The sequence below is a fragment of the Pteropus alecto genome, unplaced genomic scaffold (genome assembly GCF_000325575.1).
Source record: "Pteropus alecto unplaced genomic scaffold, ASM32557v1 scaffold20, whole genome shotgun sequence".
Classification (NCBI taxonomy): Eukaryota; Metazoa; Chordata; class Mammalia; order Chiroptera; family Pteropodidae; genus Pteropus; species Pteropus alecto.
This window is the reverse complement of record NW_006436298.1, coordinates 21,058,577-21,082,966: the sequence shown is the minus strand read 5'-3', so window position 1 is coordinate 21,082,966 and position 24,390 is coordinate 21,058,577. Positions and strand designations below refer to the sequence as shown.

General features: G+C 35.8%; 1 protein-coding gene across 1 annotated transcript in view; it reads right to left on the bottom strand.

Moving 5' to 3' along the window:
* ADGRV1 (adhesion G protein-coupled receptor V1) overlaps positions 1 to 24,390 on the bottom strand; it is a 469,718-nt gene that overhangs the window by 278,982 nt on the left and 166,346 nt on the right. Inside the window, 10 exon segments of the mRNA XM_015590540.2 lie at positions 135 to 377; positions 5,961 to 6,132; positions 7,316 to 7,433; positions 8,871 to 9,982; positions 11,697 to 11,832; positions 12,461 to 12,635; positions 14,933 to 15,076; positions 19,106 to 19,579; positions 20,590 to 20,739; positions 22,082 to 22,321. Coding sequence (XP_015446026.2) covers positions 135 to 377; positions 5,961 to 6,132; positions 7,316 to 7,433; positions 8,871 to 9,982; positions 11,697 to 11,832; positions 12,461 to 12,635; positions 14,933 to 15,076; positions 19,106 to 19,579; positions 20,590 to 20,739; positions 22,082 to 22,321 — 2,964 coding nt within the window.

Sequence of the window (24,390 nt, the reverse complement as noted above, 5' to 3'; positions counted from 1 at the left end):
TAAAGCTTAACGTTATAAACAATGTGAATTATGATAGCATCATAAGAAAATAATGTATCGATTATTCTCCATTTCATTACAAACGCTATAAAGAAGAAAACCTTAATGTATGTTAATACATATCCCATTGTTACCTGGGTACTGAAGTTAACAGACATCATCACTCCTGTCCCAGAATCTCTGGACACCTGCAAACTGATTAAAGTGGCCTTTTTATGAGCCACTGGCAGCCGAGAACCCACAGAAAAATATATGAGGCTTTGGGGTTCATCACTCTGTAAGAATTTAATCTGTGCAAATCTGGCACTATTGTTTATTGCTGCTCCAGCAGTTACTTCATACAGTTCCACAAAAAAATGCATTTCTACTTGAGGTATCTGATGATGAAAGAAACAAAAAGAGGATGATTACTAATATATTTCTATTTTAAGATAATTCTGATGTTAAGAATTAGCATTATTCATATACATAATTACAGAACTAAATATATATCTAGAGATACATTCTGTATAATTACAGAATTAAATTCTTAATATTTTTTTTGGTCTTTCTTTAAGAAACATCGTTACTCTTCCTGGGTGAGCTTCTTAATAGAAAATCAATGTCAGGAGACAATCTTCTTCTATAAGTGTGTACTTCACTAAGAAAAAGTGTAAATAAAATATATTCATACAATGAAATGTTATTTAGTAGTTAAGAGGAATGAACTATTTCAATACTTTCCAATGTGAATGGATCTGAAAACACGGAGTGAAAAAAATCAAGTTGCATAATAATATATATAGCATGACAAAATGATATAAAGTTAAAAATTACATAAAGCTTACTAAATATCACTAATGAATACATATCTATTTAAATATTTAAAAACAAAACAATGCCATGACAGTAGCTGGCTTAGGTGGAGGGGCTGGTTGGGATGGGCAGAACGTGGAGTTTGAGACATTCACTGTGGATAGAGGAAAAAAGAGAGCTTCAGCTTTGTCCATAAAATTTTATTTCAAAAAGGTTTTACATAAATATAACCAAATATTGATAATAGTCAATTCAGTAATTTTATGTATTTTTCAAAATTCCCCAAAATTCAGTATCAAGAAGTATAAATTTAGTCTGCTGGTTATAGTTTGCTCATGTTTCACTTCGGTTCTTTCTCCATAATCTCAAATAATTTATTTTCTAAAGCCTGAGCTCAATTTTATAACATACTGTCAATCACCTGTTTATATTTATTCACTCTTACACAATAATCTAAACATCTTAGCAGCATTGCTAGCTTCCTGACATAACTCAAAGCTAAGCTGATGCATTTTCATCTGTATTTGTCATTGTATAATCTGACATAATGCATCATTTTTATTTATCAGCAAGGGTCTCACTCATTATTTGTTTTATGATAATTTTAATGAGGCTTATTATACTATGAAACAGTAGCACAAATTTTAGTATTATCCAAGAATAAGTTGTATGTTAGTCACATACAGTAAATGAACTTTTACTGTCTAAAGAAATATGTTTAGCTTTCATATAGAACATATCATTCTTTCCATTTTTTTGATCAATTGTCAGTAAATATTTAAATATGGTAAAAACTGTACTCTTCCCACTTTTGAGAAACTAAATTTGACAAATACAAGAAACTAAAACACTAGGAAAGTATGAATAATTATTTTTAAGAACTATTATTCCCTAATGTCCAAGAGAGCTTTAATTCACAATAGTTTCATTTAACTAAGGTTTTCAGCATATTACATTATTTTATATTTCAGTATATTATATTATAGCACAGATTTTTCTCTTTATTTTCTGGTAAAATATTTCTTCTCATTGTAACAATGATTAGAACACTGCTTATAATCACTTAGTCAAAAGAATATGTTATAATCTAAGTAAGAAACTGTCTAAAACTGAACCATGTAAAGATGGGTGCCACACATAATTAGACTAGAGACAAAAGGAATCTTGCAGTTTTACAAAGAAATACTCTATTCAATCAATGCCAGAAGTATATTGAGAAACCAAAACTCACAGATTATACCTCAATCTCTCTACACTTAAATATGACTGGAGATCTCACAAGAACTCATTTCGTGTGTAACTGCCAGCAGGTTGCCTTCTTAGTTAGATCAGAAGCATTTCAAGATGATCTTTTGCCCTACTTGTATAAAATGGTTTTTCCAGGGCTCATACTTGCCAAGAAGCAGACTAACTAATAATGAAACAATATCTTACTTACTTAAATATTTTTTAAAAATATTTGCAACAAATGTTTAAAAATCTGTTTAGTTTAAACAGATTTGTGGGTTAAAGATGTGCTTCCTAAATTAACTATTACCTTCAAATATTTTGCTATTATAGAATCATTAGATAAAGCAGTAGAGAAAGAAGGAATTCAAAAGATGAGTTTTAATCTTGGCCTAGGGAAAGTTACTTAAATTCTTTATAACTTAAAAAATGAAAGTAGAGATGATAATTAGAGATGGTAATTAGAGATATGATAGAGTAAAAAACTTTGAGTTGAGGGTCAGGAGACTGGATTGAGTTTACGAGAAACCACCATTAATCGCTAGTATAATTCTATGCATGAATATGTTGTGTTGGCTGTGACTGGTTATAACTCCTCTACCACTAGTACAGATGTACCTTCTTCTCAATCACTAAATGCCATGGACCTCATTCCCACCCATTGTGAATAACAGTTATACTAACACTTTCTTACGAAGGGCCAACTCCTTGCCAAGAACCGCGCAGAGGACATCTCCATGACCTCGTTTAATCTAAGCCCTATTATTAAACCCATCAAACTGGAAGGGCTCAGGAAGGCTACGTAACTTGTCTAATGTCACCCAGCTCATTAGTGAAAGAGCTAAGATTTGAACCTAGGTCTTCTATCATCAGAGCCCAAACTCCTAACCACCATATTACCTCCCAGAATATGTTGAGTATCCTTGAAGGCATTCCCTGATAAAAAATAAAGAGATGGTTCTTAGATCAAAAGTTAAGAAATAGTTAGTTATGCTGCTCTGCTGGGACCTCCAAATAATTTCTCAAAGCCCACTAAAGAAGAATTTGTCTGCAAAACCATTTTCATTTATATGTCTAGGTATCAGTTTAGCAGACATAAAAAGAATCTGAACTGGATGAGTAATAAGTTTCCTTCTAGTCATAAAATTTAATTTGTTAAAATAAATATTAGAAACTTTTTTAAAAATATATTTTTTCCACTCTTCTAGGAATATAATCTTCCTTCTTCCTTCTTTTAAAACTTTCTCTTACTGAAACTGGAATGTGTATTACTCTTGCCTATACCTTGCCAAAGAAGACAATGAGAGCAAAATGCCTTGAATATTAGCTGCAGGAGAAAAATCAACTCTATGATTTGAACATTACAGTAGAAAAAGAAATAAGAGGTGAGGCTAAATTCTCTTGCCTAACTGAAACTACTTGGATATGAGCTCAGTAGCATTTCATGAGTTAGGAAGAAAGATATACACAGTTAGCATCCTATCTATTGCCTCTCTCATTTTCTTACCCTTTAATTATAGTATCTTTAGTGTGTAGGAATCCTCTTAGTATTCTCCTGCAAGAAGGGCAAGCTCAGAGGAAGTAGTCTCTTCTTTCACCTAAATTCTAACTTCCCTATTTTCCTTCCCCTCAGCTTCTCTAAGACCACTCCAGTTTGGCTCTTCTCCTTTCTAACCTCTCTCCTGCAATAGAGACCCCTTCAAGCAGTATTAAAGCACAATTCTCTATTTTTTAGAATGCTTTACTATATCTGGCGGCTGTCACCAATAAGGTATTTCCATTCTGTGAAAATTGTTTTCATCACATGCAAGCCTCACTTTAAAGAACCAACTCGGCAAAAGACTGATAAACACATTTATCCAAACAGCAATGAAGGATTAAAATGATTTTGAACTCAAAGATTTTTCTTACAATTCTGAGGTGAACACCTATTGTATGATAGATGTTTTAAGTCTTGTGAGAACTGTCCAAGATGCTAATTCACCAAAATTCTTACTTGAGATAAAATGTACAATAGAATCTTCAGTAACTCATGTATGCTACACATATTTATGGAGTGATGGGAAGAATGCAAAGATTAATAAAAACCATGTTCTAATTTCTAAGCAGCTGAGAGTCTAACAGTCAAGATGAAATATGTATGTTTTGACCCTGCATGTAACTGATAACTTCCATAAGAAAGGCATAGATAAAGTCTTTGTGAATTTAGAGAATTAAGAATTCTAATTGGAGATATCATGGGAGGAGAATCATGGATGAAGTCTTGAGGACTATTCAGATTAGTCCTCAAGAAAGAGTTAGGAAATGTAGGGCTCTGGGGGTTGCTGAAGGCATAAAACTATTTGAACAAATGCACAGAAGAGGATTTAGATGTTTTCAAATAGAATAACATGATCAAATGTTTTAAATACTGAAATTTCAGTTCCTCCTTTCTAATGAGATAGTAAGAATGAGAAGCTGATGAAACTCACAGTAAAATACAATAATATGATATGTTAAATTTTAAAAAATTAGTGGGAATTCAATATTTTAAAAACTTATTTCCTGGCTCTATCACTTCCAATGTAGCCCAGAGCAGCAGAACCCTTGCCAACCATCAGCTCTCATGAATATCTCTAGTGTAGGTATTTAGACCGCTCTAAAATTCTTTCTGATGAAAGAAATCAAGTCCTTGGACAGTAGTTGATTGATGGTTAAGATTAGGAGAAATCAGGATAAGTCTGGAAATGTGCTAGCATGCTTCCAGAGATTTCTAAACCAAAATAGAAAGATTAAAAAAAAGCAGCTTAATAGGACTTTCAGTGAAGTAACATGACTATTAGAGTGGCAAAAAGAAAATCATTTAGTAAGTAATTAAAATTAGCTGAATTTGAGTCTTTTAAAAATATCTGTGTATGAGCACACTCATATGGTTCAAACCCATGTTGTTCAAGGATCAACTGTATTTTCGATCCGCGATTGAGAATCCACATATGTGGAGAGAGAGCCAACTTAATTTATAAGTGGGTTTTCAACTTTGAGGGTTGTTGGCAACCCTAACCCCTGCACTTTTTGGGGTCAACTGTAATTGCATTTGTGCATGCTTTTCTGCTATTTTGTTTGGCATGTACAAAGAAACCATGACACTTCTGAATATTCATAATATTATGTCTAGTTTTTATATTAATTAATTGAGTTTAATAAATTAAGTAGTAGACAAAGAGCAAATACTGAGTGCTCCTTAGGTTTTAAAGTATCACAGAACAGTCATTAAAAAAAACACATGATTACTAAATGTTATCATTAACTAATACTGTCTGAATAATTCAGATTCCCTTCGAAAGAGGGGTATGTCTGTCTTCTAGGTGCCATGTGCAACATGAACCAATAGGAATTTATCCAAAGGCTCACCAAGCATGGCCTCTGTGCCTCTTCAGTACATCAAAACTGAACTTTCTAACTACCTATGAAGAGAGAATGAGAGAACTTTAATTCTATGATGAAATCTATGGATATAGTATAATATGATCAAATCTACAGATATAAGAAGAGCAAAACACTAAACATTCAGAGTAATCAGAGACACTAATCTGACTAAAAATGACTCACAGGATCATTCATTCACACAACGAGCAGGTCGGCCCAGAAGAATCTTGGAAATGACAAAAAATAGAAGTGGAGTAAACTGATGCACATTTTTTTAATTGAGATATAATCGACATATAACATGTATTAGTTTTAGGTGTATAATAATGAGCTTATTTACAAAAATTCTCTAATGTAATAAATTCTAGGTCTGAAGTCCATTGCCCAGCAAAGAGATAAAGGCTTATGGCTAGGCAAGACATAAAGGATCTCCACATAATTGATGTGTAAGTTTCAATAAAGTGGCTTTAAAATTACTTATTCTAAAGAAATACAATTGAAAGTTGACAACACTGTGTCTCTTCATTTCTTACCTTCCCTGGTTTGAGCTCAGTGATGATAAAGCACTTTGTTTGACCCGCGGTACAGGTGGTAGTCCCTGACACAGAGAGAAGTGTATCTATTAGGTTTACACCATCCTTCTGGAGCACGGCGGCTGTTTTGTTAAATGTGATTCGCCAGGAGACCTTCACATCTTCAAAGGCCCTAGGAACAAAGTAAAACTTATGCAAATGCAGTAACAGAGTACATTAGGTCTGAGTCTGATGCAGAATGTGTTAGAACTGTGCCTAAGTATACCACTTCATCTAAAGCATAACACTTAGTTTACATGGCATGCTTTGACCGTACTCTATTCAATACTGAAAAAGTATTTATTGAAATACTACATATCAGGAATGTGAAAACAAATAATATTTTTCTGCCTACTATGCCCGTTATGTACCAAAAATATGAAAATAAAAATTATAGAGAACCCCTGCCTTCAAGCAAACATTCCTTATTTTTTTTTTAAATTAAATGTATTGGGATGTCATTGGTTAATAAAATTACACAGGTTTCAAGTGTACAAATCTATAATATATCATCTGTATACTGCACTGCATGTTCACCACCCTAAGTTACTCTTCGTCTTTTAACAAGAATTCTTCTAAAGGAAGAACACAATTGCTAAAAATGGTTGCTATAAAAATAAAGAGCAAAAGATTAATCTACATTTTACAGACACTATTTAGGTCCAGATGGAAAAAGTAATATACATACATGTACATTTTTGCATACCAAGTGCATGTATGTGATAAGCATTCAGAAAATGTGTACAACGCTAAGTTGCAAGCAAATGTCAGTACTCTGAGTCTCCCTAACAGGACATGGTTGCATATGGGAGTGTCTGAAGAAAAGAATAAATATAACAAAGTGATGACTTACATCTGTATGGTACTTATGAAGTACAAAATGATCAAAGTAGCCCTAAATCATGTTCATACACCAAATGTGTTAAATTATAGATTAAGAACTAGAACAGCATATGAGGATGAGATATTCAGAGCTGTGGCAGCCATCTGGAGACAATGAGGAGAGATATCACTGACACACTGAAGAGGCAAAATGGAAAAGATAAGAACCCAGCCCAGGTGTTTGGCGACACTGATGAGTCACTGAAACAACTCTGGAACTGCCAACTTCTAAGTTTTGTATTATGAAGATTAATTAAATGTCTTTATTGTTCAATTAAAAAAAAAAGAACTGGAACATCTGAATCGTGACAAAGCAAATTCCATACTATGTGCTTTTATCAATATTTCATCCTGCCTTGACCATTTTATCAATTCAAATTAGATACTGTATAGACACACAGGCTGTTACATCTTCCCCATATATAAAAACACACCTGTTTGGCTGCCTTGTGACAATAAGATGCAGTCTATTCCTATCAGCTCCTTCACCCAGCTCAAGTCCACTCTGAGACTCCTCACTAAATCCTATGATGCCATTTTGAAGATCACTTCCTGAAAAGAAAATTGGACAATTATAATATGTCTCAGTCTTTAAAAAATCTCCAATGCTTCACTAATCTTTCCAGCTCAGATGGTATAAAAGTGAGAAATTCACAAGTGAGTTGGGGGGGGCGCTATAATTTTTAAAGATCTTTCCTAAAAATAGACTAGAATTAAAATGGTAACATGAAGATAGCTAACACTTTGAAAACAGAAGACCAGAAGAAAAAAAGAACATCAAATCCTACTGCCCACGCCAACACACATGTTTATCTCTCTCTGATGAGACCCTACATTTGACAGTTCTGGACATTTTATGTCTGTTCACGGTTGAAAGTCAGTATATTGTCATAGAATGTAAGTCCTGCCAGAGCAGCAATTGTTTTATTTACTGCCATATTCTTAGTATCAAAAAGAGTGGCCAGCATATTGTAAGTGTTCAATCAAAAATTATTAAATAAATGAACTCCACTGAACTGATTTACCATCCAATAAAAGAGTTGACCCAAAGACCATTTATGATATACATTCGGTTATTTGTCCCAGAGAAAAATAGATTAAGGAACTCTTGAGTATCTCTGAGTAAAAGAAAATGCTTTGAGCAACGCTTGAGATTGTAGGCACCATCATACCACAAAATTGTGTTAGACTGGAAAATACCTCGGGCCTACACTGTACTGAAATAGTCTAGTGTTTTATCATAGTATCATCTGAAACTCAAAAACACAGTATAAAACTATAAAAAAGCTGAGTAGGCAAGAATCATGAGATAGCCTTGTCAAGACTCTAATATTGTAAGGTATTGACAAGCCAAGCTAATCCACTTAAATACAGTATAATTTCAGAGGAAAACTACAAATTATCACCAAAAGATTTTATAAAATACATAAGGAACTCTTTAAAAAAAAAACTGCTTTTTTAAGCTATCATAATATATATACCCAACAGTACAAAAACTATATAAACTGTACTGGTTCAAAAGCAGGACAACAGAAAGTAGTTTTGATCTATTCCCCAACAGATACGAAGAATTTCCTGACAAAGAGATCTTACACTTTGGGATGGATGATTTAAAGTGGTTGAGAAATTCAGAATGAGGTCTTAAAACAGGATAGGCAATTATGTATTTGGATGACTAAATTATTTTCCAGAGGAAGAACACGAACTTAACTATGTTTAAGGTTTTCTCTCTATTGTAAAAGTAGAGATTTATAGATTGTTTAATTGGTTCTGAGCTAAGTGACATTTACCGTCCATTAAATTTTAGCCTGGCACCTCAGAACAATAGGTGTTCATGTTATGAGTCCATGACATAGGAAAACAATATTTTTAATGAATTATTATGTGTGATTCAAGAAATTTGCCCTCTTAAATTTAAGACAGAATGACCTTACTGCAAATTTGGTACCACAAAAGTACATTTTTATCTCCATCACTCCAAAGACACACCTGTAATAATGATCATGGCAAAAGCTGCGAATCCAGTGTCATCCTTTCCCTTCACAATCTGTGCTCCTCCTTCAGGGTCTGTGAGAAACACATAAAAGAATTCCTGTCCCTCAGGCTCATCATCATCCAAAATTTGAACCAATATTTTCCGTTCTCTTTCTCCATCTATAAACGTAAGGAAAAGAGTGTGTTCTTCAAAGTCTTCTTCTTCAATTGCCCATGTTAGGTTGGAGATTCCATAGATATCATGAAAGGGCAATGCATTTGGTTCCTTCTGAGCAGATCTTCCACCAAAGGTTTTAACTATTACACTGACATTGCCAGTAGACCCACCAGTTCTTCGGATAAGAACTTCTGCGGCATTAAATGTACCATTCACCATCTCCTCTTCAACGTAAACAATGGGTGGCCCAAGACTAAATGTTCCATGAATGGAAACATCTGCAGTTACAGTGGCCACATCAGGCTTCTCAGACATGGCAGGTGTACCAAGAAGGGTGACTTGTTTCTCAGGAACAGCAGATATACCAGTTGCCTCAGTAACAATGGCAGCCATTTCAGTCGTTTGTGGAATGGCTGTTATTTTGCTTGTGTCAGGGCGTGTGGTGGAGGAGTCGATTTCTACAGGAATGAGAGCTGTGTCAACTGCTATAGCTACAGTTGTTTTGGGGAAAGAAACATCCATTCCTGCCAGGTTATCATTATCCAATATTGTGATTACTGCCACACTAAAATCTAGATTAAGGCGTGGTCTCCAATTAGCTTTTGTAAACTTTTGTAATCCTTTAATTTCTACTGAAGTTAGATTAATGTAAAAAAATTCTTCTATTTCAGGAAGCTGATCATTAATAATTATTATTTCAAAATTAACCTCAGTTTGGAATTTTTTAAAAAGCAGTTCCCTGTTCTGAACAGGCTCAAAATCTTCCAGTGGCTTTGCACTTCCTGCAGTTGTCTGATAGGAAACTTTAATGAGATTGCCATGGAACCCAAAGAGTCTTTGTACATGTAATCTGATCATCTGTGTATCCTCTGACACTATGATGTTTCTTGAACTAGGAGAAAATTGAAAGATTCCCATTGGTTCAATTTCAGCAACAGTGAAACCTGATCTGGAAAAAAAATTAAATCATAAAAGAAATGATGAAATATAGGAATACCAACCACTGTAGAGATTGATCTTTCACAAATTGATATGCCCTTTTGAATTCAATAAAATCTTACTTATTGATGAATATATCAGAGCACAAGAAATGTAAGAACAGGAGCTAACATTGGGTGGGTGATAGGACCTAACAAGTTTTAGCCAAGTGAAGAGTTCATAGGTTTCTGCTGTTTCTCCAGTCATCCCAGAGTAGTTCTCTGAAGGGTCTGAAACATCAGGCTATCTTTTATGGTTAGTACACAGGGAACCAAAATCTCTTAGGATGCTCTGGCTGTCAGCCATGTTTCTTACCTACCAAATAGAAATAGTCACCCCCGCTAGATGCAAAATTCTTGCCTCTTCCAACAGGCCTGTAATGGGACTATTCTCTCACACAAATGTTGCTAAAATTTTACACGTGAATTGGAAGAAATGTCCATGACTGAGTGGTTAAACCTTAGCTTTATCTTATTTTGTTGTGTGTTAATAGTTATGTCAGAGGTAATACTGGTAGCACATCAGCTTAATCTAGATCACAAACATATTTTCTTTGGCTAACAGTTTTTTTTTTAAATCTAAATTTGAATGCCTTTAGAGAGGACACCCCAGAGCCCATTCCTCTCTATTGTCAAGCACTGATAGCTCGATACATCACACAGTGGTTGAGAGCTAAGATGGGGCCAGAGAGCCTGGATTCAAATCATGGCCCCAACGCTTAGTAGCTGTGTGACATTAGGTCCGTTACATCATCTATCTGTGGCTCACTTTCTTCAACTATAAAATGGGACTAATAATAGTATCTACGTCATATGGTTGAAGAGTAAAAAAGTAAACATATCTTTCTTAAAGCGATGAGTGGCCTAATGTAAGCACTATAAAACTGTTAGCTATTATTGGTGTTGTTAAAGGCATCTGAATTTGTTACCTTGAAATATATTTGGTGGCCAAACACTTTAGAAATGGCATATGTATAACCTAAAGTCTTATTTGATTCTGCCAACTGGTATCTCCCACACATAAACATATATATACAAACACACTTAAACACACACATTTCCTCCATTTTCCAAATAAGAAAACCGAAGAACAAAAAGATCAAGTAACTCTCCCCAAGTCACATAGCAAATAAGTGGCAGAGTCAGGGCTAAATTCATGAATCTGGCTCTAAGGTCTGCCTTCCGTTGTTCTGATCAAGTCTACCCCAGGTATGAGAAAAATAAATTGCTTTTGGCTGGTACATTTTTACCTGCAAATACTTTAAAAAATTAATTTTGAAAGAGCCACTGGTATAAGTCACATTATTACCCTACTACAATTCCTTCCTCTTACTCTGAATCCCTTGGGGAAATCAAGGATTTTTCAGTTGCTTCTCAGAAGACAGCCCCATTTAAAAATAGGTGACTTTACCACTATGGTTCTTTTCGGAGATGTTACCCCAGTTGAGCATTCTCACTTCGGAGGTCATGACGAGCTCTCTCCAAGGCAAGCAGTGGGTGGTGACTCGGAAAGCCAGCCTTCCTCCATGCCATGGGGTCTTGGCATGCAGGCCACATGTTACTCTATACCAAAACTGTTTTTGCATCTGCTTCAAGGAAAGTGATGCTTGTGTTTTTCTGTTTCAACTAATAAATTCCAGATTACTCCTCAGAGACTTTCTTGGTCGAGAATCGAGTTGGTCTTACCGAAGTTGAGCCCCACCGGGGGCACTGCTCTGCACTCCCGAAAGGTGAACGACAAAGGCCTCTGGCTGACCAGGGCTGGGAAATGTCCACAGGGAGACTCTTTTACTTTGTTCTCCATGGGAGAATGACAGGCTCCCTGAAAACAAACATGAAAAGGGAATTAGGGCATCAGTTCTGAGTTCTTAAATGGGGATTCAACTTTTAAAAATGTAGTGAAAGTAAAACATTTAAAAAGTGGGAGAGGGGGATAAATGAACTTATAGGGAGCTTCCTAGACCATACAAACCCTGTCTTCAACTCGTCTGCACAACCCGTCATGGTAGAGAGCAAACCATCTAACATTTGCATCTCACTGACCCTCATAGAGCTAATGGTATATAATTAGAAATAGATGAAGTAACAGTTGCTCTACTGTCAGAAATAGTCAGGTAAACATGTTATGGAAAGATGTGCCTTTTTTCTTATTACTGTATGGTCCAAATTAAGTTTTTAGAATTACTTTTGTCAAATCCTAATGCATAAATGGCATAGTCTGCTTAGTGACCATTATTTCCCAGGTGAGGTATGAAGTTTTTAATTTGACGGACTAAACTTTGTCTCATTCTCATCCAGTAGCCTTTGCAACTCTGATCACTCTAATATGGGAGAACTATATTAGGAAACAAATAGTTCACTGTCCAGAGTTAGAATGATCCAAGAAAATTAGTGGCCAATTATATATCTCCATGTTCTACAGAGCGGATCTTAGAAAAACTATGATTTACCCAGTTTTGGAGTCATGTTGCCAACAACAGTGAATTCGGGGATTTCTAACCCAGGAGCATATCCAGCCACCCAGGCAACCACGAGAGCGCCGTATGTGCCTCTCCTAGAAATCACGACTTGGCTTGTTCCAGCAGTGATATCCATGAGTGCAAAAGCAGTAGATTCAAATCCAACCTGGAGGGGGAAACATGCTGAGAATATTTTATTTTTCTCTAAAGGTTCCTGTTTTCTGAAAAATGGGTTAAAAGTCAACTTTCTCTTTGTATACACAATATATTTCCCTGTGTTAATTCAATTAAATTCAATTAATGAATGATGTTTAAAATATGACCTCTGAGCCTTGAAAATTTATTCTATTTTATAATTCTTATTACAGTTTATAGCTTTATTATTTTTTATCAAAATGAAATCCTTCAAATTAATAATATCTAAAAAAGACAAACATTTTTATGGCTAAAGGAGAGCAAAAGATTAAAAACAGCATTTAGGTATGATTTGTTCATGGGTCTTTATAGAACCTGATCTATCTAGAACTTAAATTTGACTTTTAAGACATAATAATAAATTCTTTGTTTATAAAGTAAGCATCATGAACTAGATTTTCTATTAAGGGTTTTTAGAGCACATACATACATACATACATAGATGAAAAAGGTGAAAAAGATGATCATTCTAATATTCTAAAAAAAATCATCTTTTCATCCACATCAAGCAAGATCTTGTTGTAAGGGCAACCTTCCCTGGCTCCTCTGAGATTTATAGATGAATTAAGTTCTAGTCAATGAGTAAGAATAAAACCAAATTCTTGGCTTCACTTGGACAACTCAGTTTACCTCTTTTGGTCCCAATATCTATAAATGTGAGATACTATATTATCACCAGTTCTATACTGAAACTCATTCTCTCCATTTTAAATTGAAATGGACAGTAGCAGGGAAGTATAAGAGGGGTGCCACACAATAGCTTCTGTAGCTACAGAAAAAAAAAAAAAAAGAGGAAAAAAACCCCTTCAATTTGACACCAGCCTAGATTCCACATTACAGTGAGGCTTCTGTTTAGCAACTGCCGAAAGCTTTGGTATATCTCAGGACATGCTTGCTGCAGGGCTAGAAGCTGTTAGAAAGCATCCTAGCCACAAAGTCAGTCTCTCTCTCTGTCCCCCCATCTTTCTCTCCCCCGCCCCCACTCTCTCTCATCCTCTCTATCTCTCTCCCCCCTCTCTCTCTCTCTCTAACACACACACACACACACACACACACTCTAATAAATCCTGGTAAGGCATACAGAGGATACACTGAGAACAGGGGTATACCATGACTGGCCCTGATCTTTGAAGTGATACAATGATACGATGTTGTATCAATGTGCATGGACTAGAAGGAAATATATTACTATGGCAAATAAATGGTTCAGGTTGAAAAGAATCATTTTTATAACAACCTGTGAGCAAAAAGAGGACAACAAAACTTCAAAGCATTATTAAATTCTATACCCTTGTTTCCTCTTGAACAGAAGAGGTGCAGAAAGAAACCTATTACTCCCAGTTATTTTTAATGCTAATGGATTCTACTTTAAGGGACAAAGCAAATTCATTCCCGGTGGAGAAGCAGTTCAGGAGGAATAACTGAAGAGTATTCCCTTAATGGCCAGAGACCCTGTTACACAAGCTGCCAGCCAGATCTGCCTATATTCCTGCCCCATTACTGCACCTTTTCCATATCCACATCTTGGATCAGGGCTGCCTCGGTCAAGCTGAAGGAGCTCCCAGCTGAAGGAGGAGGATGTGATGATACCTCATAATGGTGTCAAAAATATACACATCGCCATAGCCAGAGACGATAGCCCTGTCTTGTTCCTATATTGACAGAATCACCCTGCACAGGAATTAAAGCCCTCAAGTTGTTCTTTGTTCTCATGTGAATTTATGAAGTCATGAAGAAATAATCTTTCCTACAGTTTAGAAGATTCAAATGCTTAGGTGCAACTGTGCCACAGGATCTCACCACTAGCGTTTATCTATAACAGCACAAACTTGCCATAGGATAAAAAGCCCCAAAATTAAAGATGAATATTCACAATAAGTAAATGAAAAAGTCTGAAATATTAACTGATGTTTCATTCTAATTTTAATTATTTAGCATAAAATATCTCAATATTAAATGTTCAATATCAAGGAAAAAAACCTGGAAATTTTGACTCTGAGAGACTGTTTAAAAATTCTATACCTTACATTCAAATTCTACAAGATACAAACTTTCTAAATTCCAAAAAGGAAATATATTTTTCTGCCTAATGTCAAAAATTGACAAATTATTTTCATATAATGTATCCATAATTTCTATTTTGATATTCACAGTATTACTTAGGTTTCAGGAAATAGTGAATCTTAAGAATTTCTAAGAATCTTAGTCCACCCTATAAAATCTGCCCTCTAGTGGTTCCCAGATAGTACTACATGCAGGGCAAATTACCTGAGAATTGGCAGCTTTCTCAGGGACAGGAAGGACAGCGGATTTTGCTTCCTGAAGAATTTTTGGCATACCATATAAATGTCCACCGACAAGCATCACAGTCACCAGGTGCAAAGTCAAATTAGAGCCCAGTGATAGGAAGACCTATAAACAAACAGAATCGATAACTTTTTTAGTAAAAATTAATTTTTAGAAAAAATACTGACATTTGTCACTGTCCCAGGTTCCTTTGTATCAGTTTCATCGATCTATGCCCTCTCCCTTATGTTATGAAACAAATCAACAGTATGAAGACTGTGGGAGTGAAGAGTGACAGTTTCAGAATATAAAAAATACCAATTTGCAATTTCTCCGTGTGTAAAATGGCCTCAAGAATGATAAGAATCGCCTTAGTAGTATTAGTGGTAGAAGCATATGCCCAGGAATGAAGAGAGTCAGCTCCTAAAACCAGCAAAACTGTCTTCCTCTTCACCGAGTAGTAACTAATAACTCTAATGATATTTACTCGAAATGGATAATGCCTTAGGTTATTTGATTACTGGAATATTTGACAAAGAATTACTACATCATGTATTAAATCACCAATTTTAAAAGTTTTAGAATCCAATAAAGTAGGAGAAATCCTTAATTTAAAAAATGGTGTTAATCCAAAAGTTTTTTTTTTCCACAATATTTTCCCATGGAAACATTATTATTGTTAATGAATAAGCCTTCAAGTTATCCTATAACCTGGAACATTACTAAAAATTCTGTATGTCTTTATTGAATGCAAAAATAACCATTTCTGTGGAGTCTGTTCTTTTAAATAGAATGTACTTTTAAATATAATGTGATGTATAAACATACATCACATGCCCCAAATGTGCAAAATATGTACTATAGGGGTTTCAGATGTTGTGCAACATGAGGGTAACATATGTCTCATTCATTTATCAGTCTTCGTTTGTTTCAGAATGGCATTCACTGAACATGAATCACAGGCCCAGTACTAATGAAACAGAAATAAATCAGTGTCCTCACTTCAAACATGTGTCTCCCACCTCTCCTCTAAATGTATACCCCTTCTGCCCCCATGCTGTTCACCAGCTGGGCAGCTAAAGATTTTTCATCCTTAATTCCTAAAGAATGAAGGGCTGGGCACCCTGTCATTTGTGTCTTCCCACCCAGTTTCTCTGTTCATTCAGCACACACAGATCCCCAGGGTGCAGTAACTAAACATTCAAGTTGAACAGGAGTAACAGTGGGGTTCAGGAAAAGTTGTTTTGCCTGCAGAAGAAAATCAGGTGGATTAATTTGAAAAGGCGCTTGAAGGTGTTTAGGAGTGGTCGTGTTCTCCAATATACCCTTCCACTTCCCTGCTCCAGGACTGCATTTTCAATACCGTCCTACAAATTTCCCATTATTCTTGAAGGCACAAATAGAATTCACAGCCCCACAATATCCTGTGCACCCCTCGAACACCACTTATCCACATGGTTTTATAACCGGCTATTAAAGGGCCTTCTCCTGCATTGGACAGGGAGTAATGTGACAACAGGGAGTGTGCCTTTGTCATCTTTGTATCTGCTGTGCTGCTTGCAATGATTGGCACATAGTAAGTGCTCAATAAATGTTTGAATCAATGACTCAACCATAAATATAAAATTTTTCTTGCATTCTAACTTATTTTAAACTTAGATTTGTTTCTTTAGTGTGCCAGGCATTTAGTACACACCTCTATAAGAAGTCGTTAACCAGGCAAAGTAAGATTCACACTCTCAGCTTCTGAGGTTAAACCAACGTCAAGAGTCTTCTAGTTTTCAGAGCCTAATAGAAACTTACTTTGTTCAAAGACCCTTTGCCCTTCTCTGGTATGCACAACTTAGTAAACTTTTGTTTACTCTTTATTGAAAATAGGTAGTAATCACAAAAATAATTAAAATAGGTTCAAAGACGGTATTTAAAATTCATAGATGATAATTCAAAAAGGTATGCGAAAGCTAAGTATTTTTATAAACCATACCATTAAGCTTTCATGATGAAGTGAAAAGAGGACTGACTACCTCCTCCAAAATGTTCCGAGTAGACCTCACTGTAAGGGGCAATCTCAGAGTTAGGGGCAATCTCAGTGGTTTTAGTCCACATCATACATATCAAATATTTTGGTTTTCTTATACATGGTCTGAGAATAAATTTTGCACTGTCCACATTGCTTAGTAAAATAATAGAATAACTGAATCTTTAATGTGGCATGTTTATTGTCAAATGAAATCTTACTATAAATACAAGATATATAATACAAAGCTACTCCTCGAAAAGTTAAAGGAAATGTCCCCTCATATTCATTAGCAGAGACTGTGTTGAGAGGATGATATTACACACGTATGGGAAAATGTTTCAAGTCACATAATTTAAGTATACTGTATTTAAAAAAGAACACGCTTCTAATTTGTAAATGAGACTTAAAATTATATTCTGGTTCAGTTAATCCACCTCTTATTTCCTCAGCTTTGCACCCTTTTTCGCAGTCTTGAGAATTTGGAGATAAAGAAAATGGAGGTTAGAAATGGACACGACAGGTGTAGGAGTAACTATGGAACCTACATCTCACTAAGAAGTCTCATTTTTTTTTTTTCCTTTAGTAAACAATAAAAATAAAGACTCAGGTACACAAAAGATCAAAAGGTGACACAGAAGGTACGAATTAGTATAATATGCTTATTCGGAATGACAGCCTATTTTCTACTGATCATAAGTTTATATGAAACTAAGACCATCAATTACTGTGTACCTAAACTTAGTGGAATACAAATAGGAAACTGCTTCATTTTTCTCCTGTTAACTGCTTTGTAGGGATTCCTTCACTAGTCGTTGACAGTGTTCTGGGTAGATCTCGAAGCTTTCTGTTCCTTTCAGAGAAGTAAAGGCCAGACCAATATCAATCAAAACTTCCATCTCACATTCAGCTAAAGCTCCCCTCTTTGTCCCAGTTCTTGCTGGATTCATGGCTCAAGGTCTACAGTGGGAAAGGGGTCATGGTATGACGTTTCAATACTCCTTCAGTCCCCCAATCTTCCACCTTAGACTTTTCCATCAATCTTCTGGCACCTTCAGGTTTGGGACAAGGGAGGGTTGCTTTGAGACAGAATAACAAAAATCTTTCCTCACTGCTGTAGTCCCTTCTTGGCTAACGCTGGCTGACCACTATCCTGCCACGAAGGCAGGCACCCCAATGCTCAACCTTTCATGGAATTGATGTGGGTATTCCTCGAAGACTTCGGAATTCCACTCTTCACCATTCCTCCACAGAGACGATGACCTTTCTGACCCTCTCCTAGCTTCACAATCCACCCCGCAGATTTTTCTCAAGATGACTTTAATCTGGTTACCCTGTGGGGTAGCCTTGCTCAACCATGAGATAATTAATCCCCAGTGTCATAATGCATTCCATGTATGAGATAAATTAACTTCTCTCCCATGCATATAGAATGATACTAGTTATGTACCATCCTTGGGAGGAGTAAGACAGAGTCACTCAAATCACTTTGTGATTCTGACTGAGAAAGATTGCTGGGGTATCTACTTGACCCACAGGAAATCCATGTGTCCTTATTACCTGCACCCCAAATTTTGCCAGAGTCATCTGCTGTCCTCTATTCATTACCATCACAGAAAAACAGAGCCAACTTCCTTTGTTCCAGATTTGCAAGGAGAGAAGCAGGTGCCAGTCTCTGTGTTCATGTAGCCCCTCCAAACTCCAGGGAGGACATGTCAGTCTCTCTCATTACACTGCCCTTTATAAGAGTATAAGGAAGCTTACAAACTTCTTCCTTTCGACAAGCATCTTGTGTGTATGTGCGTTCACGAGTCTGTGTGTGTGCACATGTGTGTGTGTCAGGTTATGTATGTATAGTACTTACAACTATTCCTGGAACTTTGTAAGTACTAAATAAATGCCTGCTACTATCTAGACAAAAATATTTTATCTCCAAGTTGGAATATAGTTATTCACTTATAATCTGCATACAAATATTTCATTCCATGTATTATCCGATAATTACTATGCATTTCCAAGGCATTTTTCATGGTTACATTTAAACAATGAATAAGATTTAAACTGATCATGAGGTAAGTAAGGGCTCTCCTAAAGGAGTTTGACTGGAATGATCAGGAAACTAAAGAAATCTGACAAACCTGACTCTTTACCGGCACGGTATCCACTTTATATCTGGCACCATCTTTGACCACAAGCTGCCTCTCTGCATTTTCAGTAACAATTGGCTGCTCCTTAGGATCAGATGATATTTGATATCCAACAGCCACGTCTCCGAACGTGCCAGCAAGCCGGGTTACATTAATCTGGATGAATCTACTAAGGTTCTGCCCAATAAGTACTGACTGGCGATCTGCATACAGAGCAAACACTCCATGCGGGTCATCATTTGCAGAAACAGAGAACTGTGTGATGCATTTTTCCAGATCCAGTTCTGCTCCTCCCTCTATAGAAACAAGCTGGATCACAAAATCTTCCTCTACCTCAGGTATATCATCTGGTAGCAAATGAACATCAAAGCTCACTTCACTTTCTCCATCAGCAATGGTGAAAAATCCTTTTGTAGAGAGAAAGTCTCCACTCATTTCAAATTCACTACTTATTTCCCAGTAAACCTTAAATAAAAGGAAAAAAAAACCAACAACATTATATAATTCAATAATTTAAATCAAAATCCTTTAAATTAGTTTTCCTCCATAATATACAAAAAATAAATTTTAATTGAGACTCATTATTCAAAGCCAAACTCTCCAAGCAGTTAGTTAGTTGAGAAAGTATGGGGAGTGACGTCAGCATCATGAAAGTATATTAATTCTTTCAGGCTGTCATCTGCAATTTTGCAGGACAAGATTATAAAAATCTCATTTTGCCTACTTCTAAAATAATAACAATTTGAAGAGATAAAGAGGAGCAAGTTAATATTAAAACGCCAGGACCACAATTTCAATAATGAACCACAGACAATATTTAAAGGTAAAAAGTGAATAATCTGAAGTTTCACATCAAAATTTGTTTTTGTTTTTTCAACCAAAATAAAATACCTATAAGATTTCAAGAATTAAGTTATTTTCCCAGAATTTTTTGGCCTCTAAACCATAAAGCTTCAATTGAACAAGTACAAGTTACAGGAAGAGAGGTAACTTTATAGAGAAATTTCACAAAATGTTTTTCTAGAAAACAAGTAACTATGACCCATTAGAAAAATATCCTGATTATTTACAAAGTCATGTTCTGTCTTAGAAAACAGTTGCTAAATGGAAAAATTACATTGAGAAATAAAGCCCTAAAGAATCTATTAAGCAATTTACAAAAATCATTGAGAGATTTAAGTAGGAAAACCTTCATGTTATAGCAAACAAGAAAATACAAAATAGTTAAGTCATGCTCTTCATAATTAATTGTGATTAAGATCTTTTTAATCTATTTGTAATAGAATTTAGAGATTGCTAGAGGTGATGCTGACTGGAGTGCTCAAAGGTACTTAAATGAACCTTCTCAGCTTCTCTGAAAACTCATGCCACTTCAGTTTATCAAAGATTTTAACCAGAACAAGGCAGTTTTTCTGTCTCTCTCAACCATGTTTGTTGGGCAAACTGCTGTTCAAAAATCAAATGAAAAATGATACCGTAATCTTTCCAAAAGTGCCCTTAACTCTTTTGACAAAGAAAGTAATGACCAGGGGCCCTTCCAGAGCTAATGGCTCCAAATAAGTCTTCACAGATAAAGATTCTGGAGCAAACTGTATCACTCCGTTGGGATCACCAAACTTCTGTATCTAAAAATAGAAAGAATGCAGAGTGGATGATGGGTATCATTATGAATGAAAATATAGTATCCAACATGTTAATACATAGATAGCTGAAGAAGTGAAAGAAACATAGAAATAATACTTGAATATAATCTACCTAGCTACCTAATTTTTAAAAACCTTTACTATACTGATTGTTATCTAAAACAAGCAGGTTTTAATCTCTAAGAATAATGGGGTAAGTGTCCAAAAAACTACAATTTGCAGAATCTCAAAAGGACAGTACTTTGATGCCTGAATTTATCTTTATTTGCCTTATGCTTGTTTTATTTAACTGGTTAACTTTAGCTAACTTTTTTCTACTGGTTATAATACCATATGGAGAGAAGCTCATAGGCCTTAGGATAGTTAGTTTTATGTGTTAACTTGGCTGGAACATGGTGCCCAATTTTTTGGTAAAACTCTCGTCTCAATGTTGCTGTGAAGGTATTTTGTAGATGTGATTCATATTTACAATCAGTTGACTTTAAGTAGATCATTCTGGTTAATGTGTGTGGGCCTCACCCAATCAGTTAAAGGTCTTAGTAGCAAAATCTGGGGTTTCCAGAAGGCATTCTGCCGCAAGACTGAAACTTAGGAATCCTGCTTGTTTCCAGCCTGCTTGCCTGCCCCACAAAATTCAAACTCAGGACCACAACGGTAACTCTTTCCTGGGTTTCCTGCCTTCTCGACTGCTCTACAGACTTTGGACTTGTTGACTCCCACAAGCAATCAAAACTCACCCACCCCACCCTTACTCTTTTTCTCTGGAGAAATCTGACTGATACTGACCCCAGACAAGAGTATTTCCCAAACTTAAAAGAAGATATTCAGTTCTCTGCATTGTTTTCAGTAGCCCTGGTCCATGCACTTTCCGCCCCCGATGGACTGGGTGGTTCATACCAAATATACTAAATTCAGATCTAATTCAACACGTTGTTGTGCTAAGTAAGCAACTGCCATTCTTCCTTCAAACAATCTGACTTGTAACTAGTTAATACTTTTTATGTATGTTGATGGCAAGGATATCCAGTGTTTAAGATGATATAACAAATACCTCCTCCTTGAAAGTGCCAAATATTCCCAAAACACCAAATTTCCTTAAAGAGTGTAAAGTAAGTTATTTCTCATTATATAAAGCCTTTAAAAAAAAATAATACCCATAATCAGACTATGTAAGAAACTAATATAACAACCATAGGAATTATTGACTTCATTGGTTTGGTAACTTTCAATTCATCATAAGCCTATAGAGTTTCGATAAATGTAAATTCAGTTTCTCATAACTCTATTAAATTCAAAAATTTGTGGAAAATAAAGTCAAACTTACTGTTAATGTAACATCTTTAGCTCTGGAGTCCAATTTTGCTTCTCCTTTCACAAGTTTAAGGTTAATAATGAAAGTCTCTTCAACTTCAATTTCTTCATGAGGATAGATTTTCAGAATTATAGTTCTCACGCCACCTTCTCCTTCTCCAAAGTAGAAGGACCCACTCACTGGGTCTGCAATGTCTTTGTTCTGTGCTGGTAATGCTTCCTGAGAATTAGGTCCTAATATCTCCCAGTTCACCTACAAGGTGTTTGTTTTTTTAACAGAGATGATCAGTTTTAAACTAAGAAGTACTCTGCAGGATGTGGAGTATTAGAAAAAAAACATATACATATATGTGAAAATTACTCCAGAATATCTCCAGCAAATTCCTAGGTATCAACTCATGTTGCAAATATAAACTGCATACCTACAGAATATCAGTTTTCATGAATAAAAATGTCTAACAAGAAAAGAAAATTCTGAATTTCTGGTCATTTTTCATCATCACAGGATAACAAAAATATAAAAGTACATATTTAAACACATACATAATGGAAAAATAGAAATATTTTCTAAATAAATGAGTACAACATTGTCTTCCTATGTGCACAGGTTCTGCAACCAAAACCTATTTGAATAAGACAATAAAACCATGTGAAAAGTCTACTGTGTGTGCAACCTCTTCTAAATATACTTAAATAAATTCCTAATATAAAGTGATCTAAGGAACAAAAAGAACAAACTAATCAAAAACAGACTCACAAATATAGTGAACAATTTGGTGACGGACAGAGGGGAGGGGGATTGGGGGTCTGGGAAAATGGTGTGAAGTGTTAAAGAAGTACAAATTAGTAGTTGATAGTTGGGCACGGGGATGGGGAGCACGGCAGAGGGAACGCAGGTAGCATTAATACGATGGCTAAGTGGAGGGCCAGGGGAGAAAGGGAGCAACTGAGAGGATCATTTTATGAACTATATAGATGTCTAACCAATGTACTATATACCTGAAACTAATGTAAATAAATAAATTTTTTAAAAAATGAACAGAAATTTTTGTAAATTATTATTAAAAACAAATTTTTATAATGAATGTAAAGCTTTTAAAGCTTCTGTCAAGCTTCAAATTTTTTATAATGAATGTAAAGCTTTTAAAGCTTCTGTAAAGCTTCAAATTTTTATAATGAATGTAAAGCTTTTAAAGCTTCTGTAATTTAAAATTGTACACTTTTCATGTCCATGAAGAATGACAGTTGGGCACTTCTCTTTGCTTCTTTTATCTTTCATCAGCATTGGACACAACTGACCACCTCCTTTTTCTTAAAACGTTGCATCCTGTCTCTCTTGGCTTATGTAATATTTACATGATACATACCTTACTAGGCTTCCTCTTCCTTTACTTCTCAATCTTCTTTGCTGGCTCTCCTTCTACAGAACCCTAAATGCTGGGAGCCTGGGGCTCAAGTCTGTTATCCTTCACATGTCTTTCTACTCTGCTTAGGCCACACAGTTTCAAATGCCTCCATATGTGTCCACATCTTCTGAGTCTGTAGCCCTGAACTCTAGAACCAATGCTTGCACATCGCTCTGCCTACCTGGTCCCTTCAATGGGATGTCTAGTAGCTATCTCAAATTAACATGGCCAAAACAGAACTCTTAATCCCACATACCCCCCAAACCCTGCACCAAGCTCCTGCATCTCAGTAAACAGCACTGTAATTTAACCAGTTGCTCAAACATTATCCTCAATTCCTTTCTTTTCCCCAGCCTCCAAGAGTTCTATGAACTTTTCTTCCAAAACACAGTGTCTATTCACTTCTCACCATCTCCATCTCCACCCTTGTCTGAGCTGCTAGCTTTGCCTGGACAAGAGTGGGCAAGAGCCTCCTAACTAACAGCCCTTCCTGTTTCTAATCTGGCTTCTTGACAGTCTATTTTCCTCACAGTTGTCATAAATGAGCTGCTTAAAATAACCACCCAGTGATATAGACATTAGTCCCCTGCTTACAATTTTCTAACATCATTCTACCTGCACTTAGCATTAAATCGTTAACCTCTTTAAGACATTCCCTGTGATCAAACATCTACTAACCCCATTGATCTATCCTGTGCTGTTATCCCAGCACCTCCAGGCCCCCCACCACATGGACCTCTCTGGACCTCAAGCATGCCAGGCTTGTAGATCTGCACTGGCTATTCCCCCTGCCCAAATGTTCTTGTCCCTAACAATGTGACCACTTATTTCAAATCATCCAGCGTTCCGCTTGAATATCACACTCTTATCATCCAAACTAGAGTAGCCGGCAGGTCATCCGCAACTCTCAATTTTG